Genomic DNA, 14,484 nt, shown 5'->3' with positions numbered 1-14,484 from the left:
CCAATCACGTCGTGTATAGAGTTGGTGGGTGGGTTAACATAAGGATGGCAGAGTTGCTGCTACTTGAAAACAAAGAAGATGGCTGCTGCTGCGGACGAACAGCGGTCTTTCGAATCGGATTTGGCCGCGACTCTGGAAGACTTGGAGTTAAGCACTGAAGTCCTTCTTAAAATAGGAAGATGTGTTCGGAGTTTTGCCGACTGGATACGGCAGAGGGAATTTGAAAGACAACCGTTTATCCCGCCCCTCGGTTTGAGCCCTGCCAATGGTGCGTTCCCAGATGTTGGGTCTGGCTTGTCAGGCTAGGTAAAAATGGCCATGATGTGATTATTATTGAGTATTATTGTTCTATCTGACCACTGTATTTCATAAAGACTGAGTTGAGACAGCAGAGAAACCTTTTCACAAACATGGTAGACACACTGTAGGTTCTCTTTTATTTTGGCAGGTTACAGCTTTTTCTTTGCCATCAGTGATAAGAACAACCTTTTCGATGACCTTCAAACCGAATTTGTGTTTGTATTGCTGCATTTCTTTTTTTATAGGAAGAAGGTTGTGTTTTTGGCCCTGTTTTTGTTCTTATCTCAAAAACCTGGTAGAAAATTAGGTCATGGAACAAGGAGTGAGTGATTAGAAGCAGTATTTTTTGTATTGTTAAAATAACTAAAAAAAAATTGTGTAAAATGTATGTGCTCACTTTGTGACATCATCTGGCTACAGAAATACACATGTGTGTCAATAACATAAAATAAGTGATCACAAAGGACTACACTAAACTAAAGGACAGAACTAGGCGGTCTTTGTTTAATCGCATATTTTCTACATAGTATTCAGCCATAGTTTTAATGTTTATGGACTAACCAATGAGTGAGGGTTTTCAAATCACACACTCAAATGATATCCAATAGTGTAAGAATAGTAGTTGAGCTCATGTCAAACTGTAGTAATGTTGCACCAGTTAATTCCCTAGTGAAGGTGCCCTATGGATATCACACAAGGCTCCCATCAGTCTGAAGGCTGGGGAAGTCATTTCCAGCCTGCCATAAAGAGTGTGACGTGCAGCTCCGCTCTACAGTTGTGTTATGGTCACTTTAACAAGGTTGGGGGAGGAGCAGCAAATCCCCAAACTCTCTCCAGATATGGTTTTATTTATTTGTTTTATGTCTCTCCTTTTGCCCCAGTGTCAGTTGCAACCAAAGTGTACACTGAAACATGGAATTCAATTCCAGAGAGCCTCCTGCCTTCATTTTATTCACTTTCCTGTCCTGTGTTCCTCTCTTTCCCCACTGTCCTTCATTCCCATGTGTAGGGAGGCCTGAGTAATGAAGAGCAGCCTATCTGTCTGGCTTGTGTATCTCTGTCTCCCTCCTCCCTCTCCTGCAGCCTCTCTGCCCTCCCATGCTTTTTTGACCTACAAATTCTGTCCAAGTGTGACAAACGAGTGCGTTGTTTAACTCCCCGCCATACAGCTTCCTCTCTGTCTCTTCTTTCTGCATGTGATTCTGTCTCCCTGTCTGTGTCCGCCTTCCCTCCCTCCCTCACTGTAGTCCACTCTACAAATGTCCCCCTCTTTCACTTCTGATTCTCTAACCTAGATTTCTAGCAGGAAGTCAGGACAAGAATCTCCAGTGACATTTCTTTTCCTGTGTCTAAACAAAAGAATTTAGTTTTTGCTCAGAGCCCAGCTGTTTGTGTAACCCAGTTGGAAAGCATGGGATGGGAACCAAGCAACCCTCGTCTATTCTGCAGCTGTCCAGTCCTGGACATGGAGCAGAGTGAGGGGAAAATATTTTACACAAGTAGATAGCAGTTTTGTTTGTTTGACTGACCGTTTGAGAGAAAGTTGCATCTCCGTTTGCATGTATTTTTTCGCTTGCAGCGTCAAGTCTTTCCATTGAGCACAGAGACGTCCTCCCAGTGAGCGCAGTTGTGGAGGGAAAATAAATCTCGGTCCTCTTGGTTGCGTCAAACCTGGCAAAAGCACTGAGAAGCTAAAGTTTTTAAATGTGGCGAAGTGCTTCACATTGCTTGTCTGGCCATTTGCCATCACCCTTGACGACGTCACACACACACACACACACACACACACACACACACACACACACACACACACACACACACACACACTTCACATAAATACTTCTCCAGGGTTTAGTGTAAGGCAAGGCCACATAAAACCAGACCAGCAATTGGCATTTTCCACAGCCAGTGATTACAGGACTTAACTCATTACATAGGCATTACACCATTACTTTTTCACTCTTGTCAGTCTTTATCATTCTGTCTTTCTCTATTGCTGTCCTTTTTCAACATTTCTCACCCGCTCTGCTGCCTTCCTCCACTATTTTTTGTGTTACCAGGCCACCAACTAGGCTGCCACTTTAGGAAAAAAGTGTTTCAAAACAAACATGGAACACAGTTTTTTGTTTTTTTTAAATCATGGTGCAGATCTCTGACAAGAAACCCAGCTGTTTTTCAGGAGACCTCATTTTCCTGAAAGAGGTCTGGTTCAACTTAGACACACACGTGACATTTCAACGTTCCTTTTGATATCTGTTGCCAAAGTAGGATTGTACAAGATAACATTTCTTTGTATGTCACTACTTTATTTAAAACTGTCTGTCATGCATATCATGTGGCGGTATTAATTTAAACTTGTGTGTGCGTTAACATGCTCTCTCTTTCCATCTGCTGACATTACATTGCTTAAAATATTAATCTTGGAGATAGTAGTGTGTTGTGATTGTGGCATTGACAGATGAGAGTATTATGCAGCCAAATATCTCTGTTAATGCATCCCTGCATGACTGGATAATAAAAAATGAAAGGAAAATGCTGTACGTATAGCAGCATTCTGTGACATGCAATTAAAGCGACAATTCTTTTCTCTGATGTTGCTGTTTTTCTACTTGATCATATGATTTTTATGAGGCAAAGATGGGAGGAAGTGGATGACTTGTGCAAAAGGCCATGTTTTGGATCATAACCTGCGCTTCATAAATACTCCACAGTATATGTCATGCATTTAAGCTAAAGCAGACTCTCCTTTTCTTTGCCTTCTGCTAGATCTGGAGCCCCTTTGCCACCTTTTCTTACCCCAAAGCCTTGTTTAATTCTTCCTTCCTAACTCTCTGTTTTGACCGGATGAGTTTGACCTGCATTTCCTGTAGAAGAATGAAATCTATATTCTGCTTTTCCTCTTTCATTGTTTGATTGTTTGCACATTTTTTTTTGTCAGAAAGGGAAGCAAACTGTGAGGCTTTTGTCCTTGTTGTGGATGATGTTTCCTCTAAGTGGCTTAACCGAGCAGAGACACACACATGCACATACACATGCACGTGCAGTGGCACAAGCACATACACATGCACGTGCAGTGGCCTGCTGATGACAACCGCCTTCCTGTTAATGGAGGTGTTTAGTCTGTCCCTTGTGTGTTTTGAGGCGACCGACAAGCCTGCAAGCTTACTGTGGCTCTGGCCCAGTTGCTTTATCTCCAGGCTGTTTTTTCTCCTGCTTCATTTGATCCTGGAGTACATTTCCATTCCCACAATGCAACCTGTCGCTTACATCAACTGCTTTGTTTGTCCAAAAATACCTCCCAATGCTGCAGGGAAACTGTGAAAGTAGGTTGTGACACAGGGCCATTATGTCCATTTATGCAGCCGGAGCGCGATGGCACAAATTACAGTCTTCTGATATAATTTGGTGTGACCGTAATGACAAACGACAGGATTGTTTTAATGTTGCCCGACATGGCCTGTCTAGACAAACTCGTACATACAGTTTTAATTCGCTCAAGAGGTTGGAATAAGTTTATGCTTCCTCTTGTGGTTTTGTTCAGAGGTCATTTAAAGTATTTTGCAGATTTTTGATAAAACTAAATGGGCAAAAAGAGGTAGAAACAGATAAAATAAAAGGAATAGTGTACAGAGAGAAAAGAGAGAGTCAAGTTTAGAGAGAACGTGCACAGTTGAAGTGGAGTTCCTGCTCTTTGTGCTAAGCCTGCAGGGACCCTCAGCCTCAGTCGTAGTCGTAGCCCCCATAGAGTAAGTTTAAGAGGGTCAGCTTTAACAAGAGCCGTATTGATTTTCTGTGTGAGGGAGGAGAGGGTGTCCGTGTCTGTTTTTGAACATTAGGATGAGGACAAGACTGGGGCGGCGCAGCTTTTTGTCTTCATGTTTAAGCCTCCATTCAGCCAAGAGGCAGGGGGCAACGCTTGGTGGTCTGGACTCCAGGGGGCTGCGCACTTTGTCACATTACTATTTCTTGGGCAACAGTTACATAAGGTACTCATTTTCTTTTTGACATGAAATAAAATTTAGGAAATAGGTTATACTTTCTTGGCTAAAATTAATTTATGGTTTATGTACACTATATTGCTTACATTCACGGCTTTTTTAGCAAGGTCTCTGGGGAAATAGATGTAACAGCAGTTAGTTAGGCTTAGAGCTGAACCAATTAGCCTATTGTTTGATCAATCAGTTGATAGAAAATTAATCAGCAGCTATTTTGGTAACTGATTTATCACTTCAGTCACATGCCAAGCAAAAAGACCAAACATTCTGTTTACGTCTTCTGAAATGTGAGGATTTTATGCTTTTCTTTGTCATGTATGATAGTAAATGTAATATTAATTTGGGTTTTTAAAATGTAAGTCTGATAAAGTAAGCAATCTGAATAAGTCATGTTCGGCATAATGGGTATTTTCCACTATTTTCTGACTTAAAAAAAAAAACTAAACACGATTAATCGATATATTCAATGAAATAGTCTACAGAATAATTGGAAAGTAGTTAGTGCTAAACGTGTTGAAATGGATTCCATACATAAGAATAATGATGTGTTGGATGTCTTTACCACAGTGCCTGCTGGGTGATTTATAAGGTCATTGAGTAAGACAGCTGTTGTGGCAGCACTTTTACTAGTTCCACGTGGCTGTTGTCTGCAGATGGTTGGCTAGGCTACAGAGTAATGAAAAATGTGTTTGTAGGGTTTAGGTAACAGTTATTTTCTTCATTTAATATTCTATGTAGTTCTTTTTTGATAAATAGTTTAGTCCGTAAACTGTCATAACTTAAAGGCTTAATCTATTATCAAGCTTGTTAATTTTTTTTAATGAATAATCAGCTATTATCAGAAATGTAAAATGATTCCTGTAATCGGAGTGTAATAAATGTAACTAATACTTTGCATCTCAGTAAAAAGCAGGGTAGCATTAGTCATACTTCTTGTTCTGTAAATGGTATTAGTCGATAATTTAATAATTGATTGACAGAAAATGAACTGGTAACGATCTTAATAATCGATTTGTAATTTTTTAAGCAAAAACTGCCAAAGGAATCAGTGGTTCCAGCTTTTAAATTGTGAATATTTGCTCATTTTCTTCGATGATAGTAAATGTAATGTCTTTGGTTTTGGATTGTTGGTCGGACATTTTTTATTTATTTATTTATTTTTAAATCTGTTTATTGATGGAAATTTTTTCTAACCTTTTTCTTTAAACATCCATCATAAAAATCTTTCATCAAAGTGCCTTGAACTAGCATTACAACACTACAAGTAAAATATTAAGAGTAAAGTAAAATCTAAAATAAAATAAATTGTAAAACTAAAAGCTAGAGCTGCAAAACGATTAATCGATTAGTTGTCAACTCTTAAATTAATCGCCAACTATTTTGGTAATCGATTAGTCGGTTTGAGTAATTTTTTAAGACAAAAGTAAAAATTCTCTGATCCCAGCCTCTTAAATATGAATATTGTTCTAGTTTCTTCTCTCCTCTGTGACAGTAAACTGAATATCTTTGAGTTGTGGACAAAACAAGACATTTGAGGACGTCACCTTGGGCTTTTGGGAAACACTGATCCACATTTTTCAACATTTTCTGACATTTTATAGACCAAACAACTAATCGATTAATCGAGAAAATAAATCAACAGATTAATCGACTATGAAAATTATCGTTAGTTGCAGCCCTACTGAAAGAACAACAACAACAACAACAAAATAATTTTTTTTTACATTATTTATTTTTCATTATTCTTTAACTTGTTTAATTGATTAAATGATCAGCAGATTAATCAATAAATGAAAAATATTTTGTTTGGCAAAAATGTTTCAACTGCATATTCTGTGGCTTTTGAAAGCAAAGTAACTGAAAACATTATGTTTACTATATTCTAGGGACCTATGGTGCTGATTAACATTTCAAGCAGTTAATCAGTATTCTGTATCACATTTTGGCTGTTTGTTTGCACGCTGGTTTTTGCTTTATCAGTTGGTCCACTGTGGTTAGATAAGACATTGATCTCTGTGTGAGTGTTGAACATTTTATATTTCTCAGAGAAATCCTAAGGCTGTTGAATATTAACACACATATTTTACACACTCCTGAGAACAACCAGATGAGCATTGAATCCTTTCAGGGTGCTTTCACAAGGCCAGGGCCTTTTCCCACCGTTTTGTAAGCCTAGAGTATACACAGGCTTAGCTCCAGGTTCTCGCTTCTCCCGACAGTGGTTGGCCGTCACACACGCGGGAGGTATGTTGAAAAGATTTCTGTGTTTGATCCGTGGAGGTTGTGGTAGCTTTGCGAGCATTCCTCCTCTCTCCTCTGTGTATTTACCCACCAGTATCTGTGGTTCAGGACCCCTCACTGATCCCTAAGGTGTGTTATGGTTCTGGGGGGGAATGTGCTGTGTCTCAGGTCTGCTCTAGATCAGGTTGCCCCAACTTACCTCTAACCAGTAACATGCACATACAGAAAATACTATAGCCGCTGCTGACCTATAATAAATGATATTGCGCAGAAAACACCCACATTGCTCACCATTCACAATGTGTCGTGTGGAGCAAGGTGTTCCATTATGTATCCGTTGTGCTCTCACAATGCAAAGATATTTGACTTTGACACCCATATGAAGATAAGTATCTGCAAATTCTATGCCTCTGTGACGCCAAGTAAAAAAAACAGGTTTGCTGACACTTTTAATAATTTTATTTTAATAATAATTTTTAATTTAATATGCTGGTTTGCGCTTTGTCAGCTCTGAAAGTGAATTAGGTCCATATTTCTCCCCTGGCATCAGTTTTTCCAACTAGTGTAAATTGAATGACAATGGTGCCAAATATAGAGCTGAAACGACCAATCAACAGCACCATAAACAGCAGCTTCCTTCCTTGGGACCTTTTTAATTGGTAACATTTCATACACCTTCTGGCAAGTTAAAGTTGTCATTGATTAGGCCTCGTGCTAAATAATCTCCAGACTCTCAGATGCAGACACACTGAGAGAAGGAAAACAAGAGGCTTAAGTTGGTTGTTTTGAGTGGGAATCTCACGGATCCCCCGTCTCACCACAGCACCTTTTTAGGCAAGGTTTATTTTCCTGACCCAGTCACTTTTTTACCCTCACATTTGATTCTCTCACATACACATTTTGCAAAGTTGTTTACCCAGATTATTAACTGACCTCCCTGCTCCTTACCCAAACACCTCAGCAGGAAGCAACATTACCTCTCCACCACTGGCCCGGTGCCACAGCATTGTGACTGTGAAACCTTGGTGTAAATCTACACTCGTGTAAAAACACAATGCGATTAAGATCAAGGACATCGGCTTACACTGTAAATACCTCATCAGCCCACAGGAGCACCTACTTTTTTCTAGTAAAACACGCTTTCAGATGGGTTTTCAGGCATTCTCATTCTTACCTACCTAAAAGACTTGAATTGACATCCTGAATCAGCACCCTTCTTAATTATCTAGACATTTTTGACTGCACCAGGTATAAATTTATATAGACATCTCATATAGGGCATGTTCTGACCTAGTTTTAGTCAGTCTTTCTTTGTGTATTTGTGATTTAGGTTGTGTGTGTTAATGTTCTTTAGGTGTTCCAGGACCTGGGTGTGTCGGTGCTGTCCGCAGCCTCAGAGGGCTACAATGTGTGTCTATTTGCTTATGGCCAAACAGGATCTGGAAAGACGTACACCATGATGGGGACACCGGTAAAATCACTGCATGGCACTATATAGTACATACTCACCAGGCACATTTTAGGCAATGCAACTGTTACACAAAATCTATACTCAAACCATGCTGCACTGCAAATATGCAAATGTTACATTCTGTAATGAACAGCAACATTTAGTTGTGACCCAATTCTCCATGGCAGCTGTCAAAACAATACTACCTCACTTTCCGTTTTGTTTTTTGTTTCTCTTCTGTACGATGTCAGGACTCCATTGGCTTGACTCCTCGGATCTGTCAGGTACATTAGGGGATTGTACAGTTCAATGTACTAATAATTCAACTATTTGTGTATCCAGTGTTGTAGTGTAAAGTCAACTGCATTTCTCTTTTCCTTGCAGGGTCTCTTTAGGTCTGAAGACACTTTTTCTGATGGGCAAAACTCAAGCAGAGTGGAGATCAGGTACTGTGTTATTAATGTCTGACTGTGTGAATGTCTTGCAATTTAAGTTACCGGTTTCCTGATGTTGACATTCAAACAGTTATGCTGCAAAGCTGCAGGCAAAACAGTGCATATCAAAAACTGGATTTCCTTGTCGGTTTTTCTTATCCCCAACGTCTTGAAGGCCATGTTAATTTGAAAAACGCAAATATGCTTTATGGGTTCTCCCTGACGTTCATTCATAAGGAAAATTATTAATTTCCATTGTGTAGACTGTGTTTCTGGGTCGTTTGGTTGGACCAGCGGTCTAAAACGCAGATCATAACCATGACTACGACCCGGTTCACATTAAACCGGGGGCCTTTGTGTTGTGTCACCCCCCTACTTTAAAGACAAAATGCCTTTATTGGATGAAAATGGGAAAATGCAGATGATGAACTTACAAAACAACTCACATATTGTGTAAAGGGACTGTATACTGTATAGGCAAATTGACATTAAATAATCATCATTGACATCATATTAAGTGTGTGTCGTCATAGCAGGATGTTGTCTTAGGCTGCGTTCAGACAGGGAAACGGCAATCTGGCGATGTTCCGCAAGGGTTGTATGGCGGGGGGAGTGTCACTGAACCGGCCCATTTGTGTGACGTCCTGTTGTGTTTTGTAACCCCCCAAGTAGACCAGAGCCCTGCACGGGCCAAAAGCGCCAGCTCTAACCCGGCCCTGGCCCGTGGTGTTCAAGCCCTACCCGACACCAGCCCGACAACGCCTGCAATTTTTTCAGCCCGAACCTGGCCCGACCCTACACCAACATCAATCACTTTTAAGCTCTCTCTGACGCGTGCTCGCTTTGATGCGCTCTCTCTCTCTCTCTCTGACGCACGCTCTCTGATGCGCGCTGTCTCTGCTACACACGCAAACACACACACGTCACACGCTACTAAGATGGGCACAATGAGGAGAGAAGCTAAAATAAGCCCGAGTCCAACCTGAGCCTGATCTGTGTAAAAAAAAAAAAAAAAAAAAAAACGGCCGAGCCCGGCCCGAATGGGCTTTTACACAAACTCCTGGGCACTTCAGTGCTTTTGTTTCGTGTTTTAAAACTTTCTTGTGGCAGCAATAGGGGCATTGATGTTTCCTGTTTACTGTACAGGACTCTCACCGGTTACATGATTGGCTACCTCAGCGTGATGTGGGGTTGCGTTTCTTCAAAAGTTGAGTCGGTCTCAACTTTTTGCCGCAGGCCTGCTGCGTTTTTTGTTGTTGCATGTCCCCCCTGCGGCAAACCCGCCACCTCTCACTGCAGCCTAAACGCAGTACCCACATTCAAAATGAATGGAAAGACCCGCGTTTTGCCGCACCATCTGAGGGCCGACGCTGGCTGTGTGAATGCCCACTCATCCCTCTGTCCCTGCAGCTTCCTGGAGATCTATAACGAGCGTGTGCGAGACCTGCTGAGAGGAGCAGAGCAGAAGAAAAGAGCCTCCCTAAGAGTTAGAGAACACCCGGAGAAAGGACCCTATGTACAAGGTGAGTGTTCAGGTCCCCTGAATCTGAACTTTGTGAAGTGGTGGACAGCAAAGACCTACTAAACTCTATGTTAAACTCAGTTTAAATTCTAAAGCCATCCTTTCTTTGCCCTTTCAGCAAGAATACATAAGAAACTTAAGATGCTGATTCTCTGCTCTTGCAACTTGCGGCCCCCAACACCAAGTGTTGTTTTATTTGTTGTAATTCACTTCATTAGTTTGCAATGTAAAAGAGATGATAAATACAGGGAGACAATCCTATACACAATATATACACAAACACAGCTACATGTACACCTACCAATATGCACTCACAGATGCATAAAAGGGGATAATTGGTACAATAGACATCAATCTAAAAACACAAAGCAGTAAAACAAATTAAATGAATTAAAATTTAAATTCAATATTCAAACGTAACAGTTCCAGGTGTTTTGCACAAAATGTTGAGCTAAAAAACTCAACAGATTATTTCTGCCTTTTGTCTTTATTAGTCTGTCCTACTTATTAAATACTTAAATTCTAGAGGTCTAGAGGCGTCAAATTCTCATTACCTTACTATGATAATTTCACCAAGATTAAAATAAGAGGATAAATCTGTGCAAAAGTTTTTTTAGAATAATCTTGCAGCAACTTTGTCTCAGACATACACTTGGACTTTCCATATTTGAATGTTATGGTCTTGATGATTAGGGTGCCTTCACAGGCTATGAGCTCTAAGAAGTGTCCAATAACCATTTTCAAAATGTATACAAACCCTCAGCGGTGGATCATACAGTAGACGAATCTGTCTAAAACACTTTGCATTAAGAGAGTGAATATGAGAGTGGATACCAAAGTCCGAAGAAGAGTAATGCTTGTGTCTTGTAAGTTTTTAGTTTATAAGTCACTGTGGTATGCGGTCAGGGATGGAATTTTGTTCAGTTGTTAAGCTTTGGATCTTGTCCTGAATTGTCCGTCATGGCTTTAATCCAGATTCCCCATGTAGCTTATTTTACTCTCTCGCTTTCTCCATCTGTCTCCTCACCCTTTCCCCCTCTTTCCTTCTCTCCCTCTCATTTGCCTGCGTTTCTATGTTTAAAGCCCCGCATGATTTCATTGTCAGTATCAGGAGAAATCCCAGTTGACCAGAGGAAGTGAAGTCATTTCCTTGTGGTTCCAAGAAGAACACTTCACCACACACACACACACACACACACACACACACACACACACACACACACACACATATATATATATACACACACACACACACACACACACACACACACACACACACACACAGAGAGAGCACATTTAGGGCTCCCAGCTATTAAACTTCTTCTCCATCAACACGTGTCCATCAAACAGTGTTTCACTGTTAGTTTCATTCTGTTGAAGTAATTTAAATATTTTTATAAAATGTCCATATTAAAACCAGGAGTAAGGAAAGGCATGTTATAGCACCACGAGGCTCTGTGTGCGCATGTGTTTAACAGCCTCTTAAGATGTTATTCACACCTGGAAGTAGAGCATTGTTGAGGTTTTTTGCTTCTAAATGCTGTAGGAAAATATTACAGATCAAGCGTCAGCAAGTTTTGATGAGGCATTTCCTGTTTGTGTCTTTTTTACATTTCTATCTCTCTGTTTTTTATGTTTGCTGAAGTGTTATCAATGTCAGGTCACTATCAGTTTAATGCTTGTTGTTTTTCAGAGCTATCTCTAAAAAATGTTTACAAAAAGTGTTAAATAGCGTATCTTTTATATTATTATTATTTTTACTAATATTCCTATGGCAGTTAGCCATACATAATTATAACCTTAAAAAGTGAAACCTATATATCCTCTAGCGTCATTTCTTTCAATATTTTTTATTTTAAATTTTATTTGAAAAATCAAGTTTTTTTTAAAATTCCCAGCTGTTGTATAATGTGCATCTTGTACTACTCTTACTCTTACAGGGAGATTTCTGCTCGATGGTGTTTTAAGCCCCCAACGTCGACTTCAAGGCAGCGCTGCAACCGTCGACTTCAAGGCACCTAACCCCTAACCTTAACACTAACCGTTGCCTAATCCTAGTGCCTTCCAGGCAGTGCTGCCTGTAAGATGACGTTGGGGGCTTAAAACACCAAACACCGAGTTTTCCACCCTAAGTTTAACAGGAGTTACTTCCCACTGCGGAAATTAAGTCAATTAGTAAACATTTTGAGGTTGATGTTTAAACTTAACCTCTTTGGTTTTTTTGCTTTAGATTTCTCAGTATGTTGTTTCTCTCTAATCAGACCTGTCGCAGCACGTGGTCTCAGACTGCAAGCATGCCATGGATCTTTTGGAGGAAGGCATTGCCAACCGAATCACCGCAGCAACCCACAACCACGATGCCAGCAGCAGATCCCACGCCATCTTCACCATCCAGTACACACAGGTCATCATCTCTCTCAGCTCTCCAATTAGCTTCTATATAACAGCTACACTCATCTGTGAATGAGTCAATCTGCTAACGGTCCTCTTTCTAACTTTTAAATGGATTCCAAAGTTTGGTTAATATTGTTAGTCTCTATTTTCAGGTGGGACACGTATCAGTATTTGCAGATGCCAGTCTGATTCCTCTTGTCTTTTTCTCCACAGGCAATCCTAGAAAAAAACCTTCCTTCAGAAACTGTCAGCAAGATTAACCTGGTGGACTTGGCTGGGAGGTGAAACTGTTATTTCCTTCTGTTGTATGTTTTTGCTCAACATCTTTTGAGTCAAAGTCATTGATTAAACTGCCCCCTAGTGGATCTTGGCTACAGCCCTGAGATTTTTTTCATTTCCACACATTTTTGTTGGGCAATCTGTGTCTTTAATCATTATAAGTAACATGTACCTCATGTTGTGTTTATGTTGTTTCTGACAGTGAGCGGGCAGACCCCCACTACTGCAGGGATAGACTGACAGAGGGCTCTAACATCAACAAGTCACTGGTCACTTTGGGCATCGTCATATCTGCTCTTGGTAAATGATGACACTGCTCATGATTCCATTTGGAGTTCAAGTGATGATGTCTTAAAAAAAGTTTTTTTTATTTGGAATTAAATCTAGCACGGACCTTCACAAATTCCTGTTTTTCTTTACACATTTACTTGATCCTCACAGTATTTCCTTCTCTTCTGTAGCACTCTCTCCATTAATCCCTCCACTTTTTGTACATCTTCTTGCCACTGCCTCCACAGCCCAGAACTCCCAGATGTCCAGCAGCTGTCAGAGTATCAACAGCATGGCATCTGAGGGCGATGGCAGCACGGCAGGAAGCCACAGCAGCTCCCTGTCTGGAGGAGGCGGGAGGAGGCACTGCTTCATCCCCTACAGAGACTCGATCCTAACCTGGCTGCTGAAAGACAGCCTGGGCGGCAACTCCAAGACCATCATGATTGCAAGTAGGGCTGTGCTCGAATGAAGAAATTCTTAGTCGACTAACACTCATTTAATTGTATTGACTAATCGATTAGTTGATTTAATCGACAGATCTGTAAATCTGAGTTTCTCCGCAAAGAGTCGTGCAAAAGCACCACTTTAATTCTTGTGTTTACCAGAGATGTGCTCGTACGTTTCTTGGAAATAAGTCATTCAGCATGAAAAAAGAATGAAACATGAATAATCGACTAAAGAAATCTAAGTTGACTAAGACCAAAACGACCGATTAGTCGACTAATCGACTAAGAGGGAGCAGCCATAATTGCAAGTAAGTGGAACACATGTCAGTATTGTGAAAGGAATATGGCTGAGATTTTGCACGTTTTGGTTCATTAACTATAAATTGCATATGCATATATAAGCTTTAACTGAAGGTTTATAGTTGAACAGTGTTGCGATCAAGCGCTTATCTGTTTATCAATATCAAACCCTAAAGGAAAATATGGAAAATGAAAGGAATAATTGATAGTGAAAATGTAAATTTGCTAGTTTTTTTTATGCCAGACAACTCTTAAATCCCTCTTGTTATAGAGTTTCTTATAAGCACTTAAACTCACCAATATTGAAGACTTAAAAAAAAAAAACGCTCCTCACAGCTGCAGCAGTATCACGACAAGATAATGTAACTTTGATAAAAATAGAAGTCTGCAAGGCATTTCTTATGTTTTTGTATATAATCGAATGGCTGTCTGGAAAGTTGGAAATTAAATCTAAAAAGTAATGGTTTGCTTTGTGAAAATGGTTTGAGTAATGTGACCACACGCTGGCAAAACCACTGGTATGGTCCCTTAAGGCTCACTCCTGAAATTAATTTTTTTTGTGACGTCAGTGCTAATTGCTGTGTTTCTTTACTGGTGTGTTTTTGTGTTGCAGCGGTCTCACCCTCGGCTAGCAGTTACAACGAGACCCTCAGCACCCTGCGCTATGCGGCCCATGCCAGAAATATTGTCAACAAGCCTCGGGTTAATGAGGTCAGTGGCTGTTAAGAGTCCAATGCCAAGACTTAATGTTTGATCTAAATGTGTTGAGTAGTTTAAAGCTTTAGTGTGAAACTTTTTGATATTAATGAACGTCTGTTACATTCACGATCACGGAAGGCTTGTGTCATGT

At 40.3% G+C, this 14,484-nt stretch overlaps 1 protein-coding gene across 1 annotated transcript in view; it reads left to right on the top strand.

The window, feature by feature from the left end:
* stard9 (StAR-related lipid transfer (START) domain containing 9) overlaps window positions 1-14,484 on the top strand; it is a 46,229-nt gene that overhangs the window by 9,790 nt on the left and 21,955 nt on the right. The window contains exons 4-12 of the mRNA XM_028565652.1: window positions 7,891-8,007; window positions 8,238-8,270; window positions 8,371-8,432; window positions 9,831-9,943; window positions 12,204-12,346; window positions 12,550-12,617; window positions 12,818-12,915; window positions 13,134-13,337; window positions 14,248-14,345. Coding sequence (XP_028421453.1) covers window positions 7,891-8,007; window positions 8,238-8,270; window positions 8,371-8,432; window positions 9,831-9,943; window positions 12,204-12,346; window positions 12,550-12,617; window positions 12,818-12,915; window positions 13,134-13,337; window positions 14,248-14,345 — 936 coding nt within the window. The remainder of the gene's footprint in view (window positions 1-7,890; window positions 8,008-8,237; window positions 8,271-8,370; window positions 8,433-9,830; window positions 9,944-12,203; window positions 12,347-12,549; window positions 12,618-12,817; window positions 12,916-13,133; window positions 13,338-14,247; window positions 14,346-14,484) is intronic.

This window comes from Perca flavescens, chromosome 20, assembly GCF_004354835.1.
Source record: "Perca flavescens isolate YP-PL-M2 chromosome 20, PFLA_1.0, whole genome shotgun sequence".
NCBI classification, from domain to species: domain Eukaryota; kingdom Metazoa; phylum Chordata; class Actinopteri; order Perciformes; family Percidae; genus Perca; species Perca flavescens.
The sequence above is the reverse complement of the archived record's forward strand: the minus strand, read 5'-3'. Positions and strand labels throughout refer to the sequence as shown.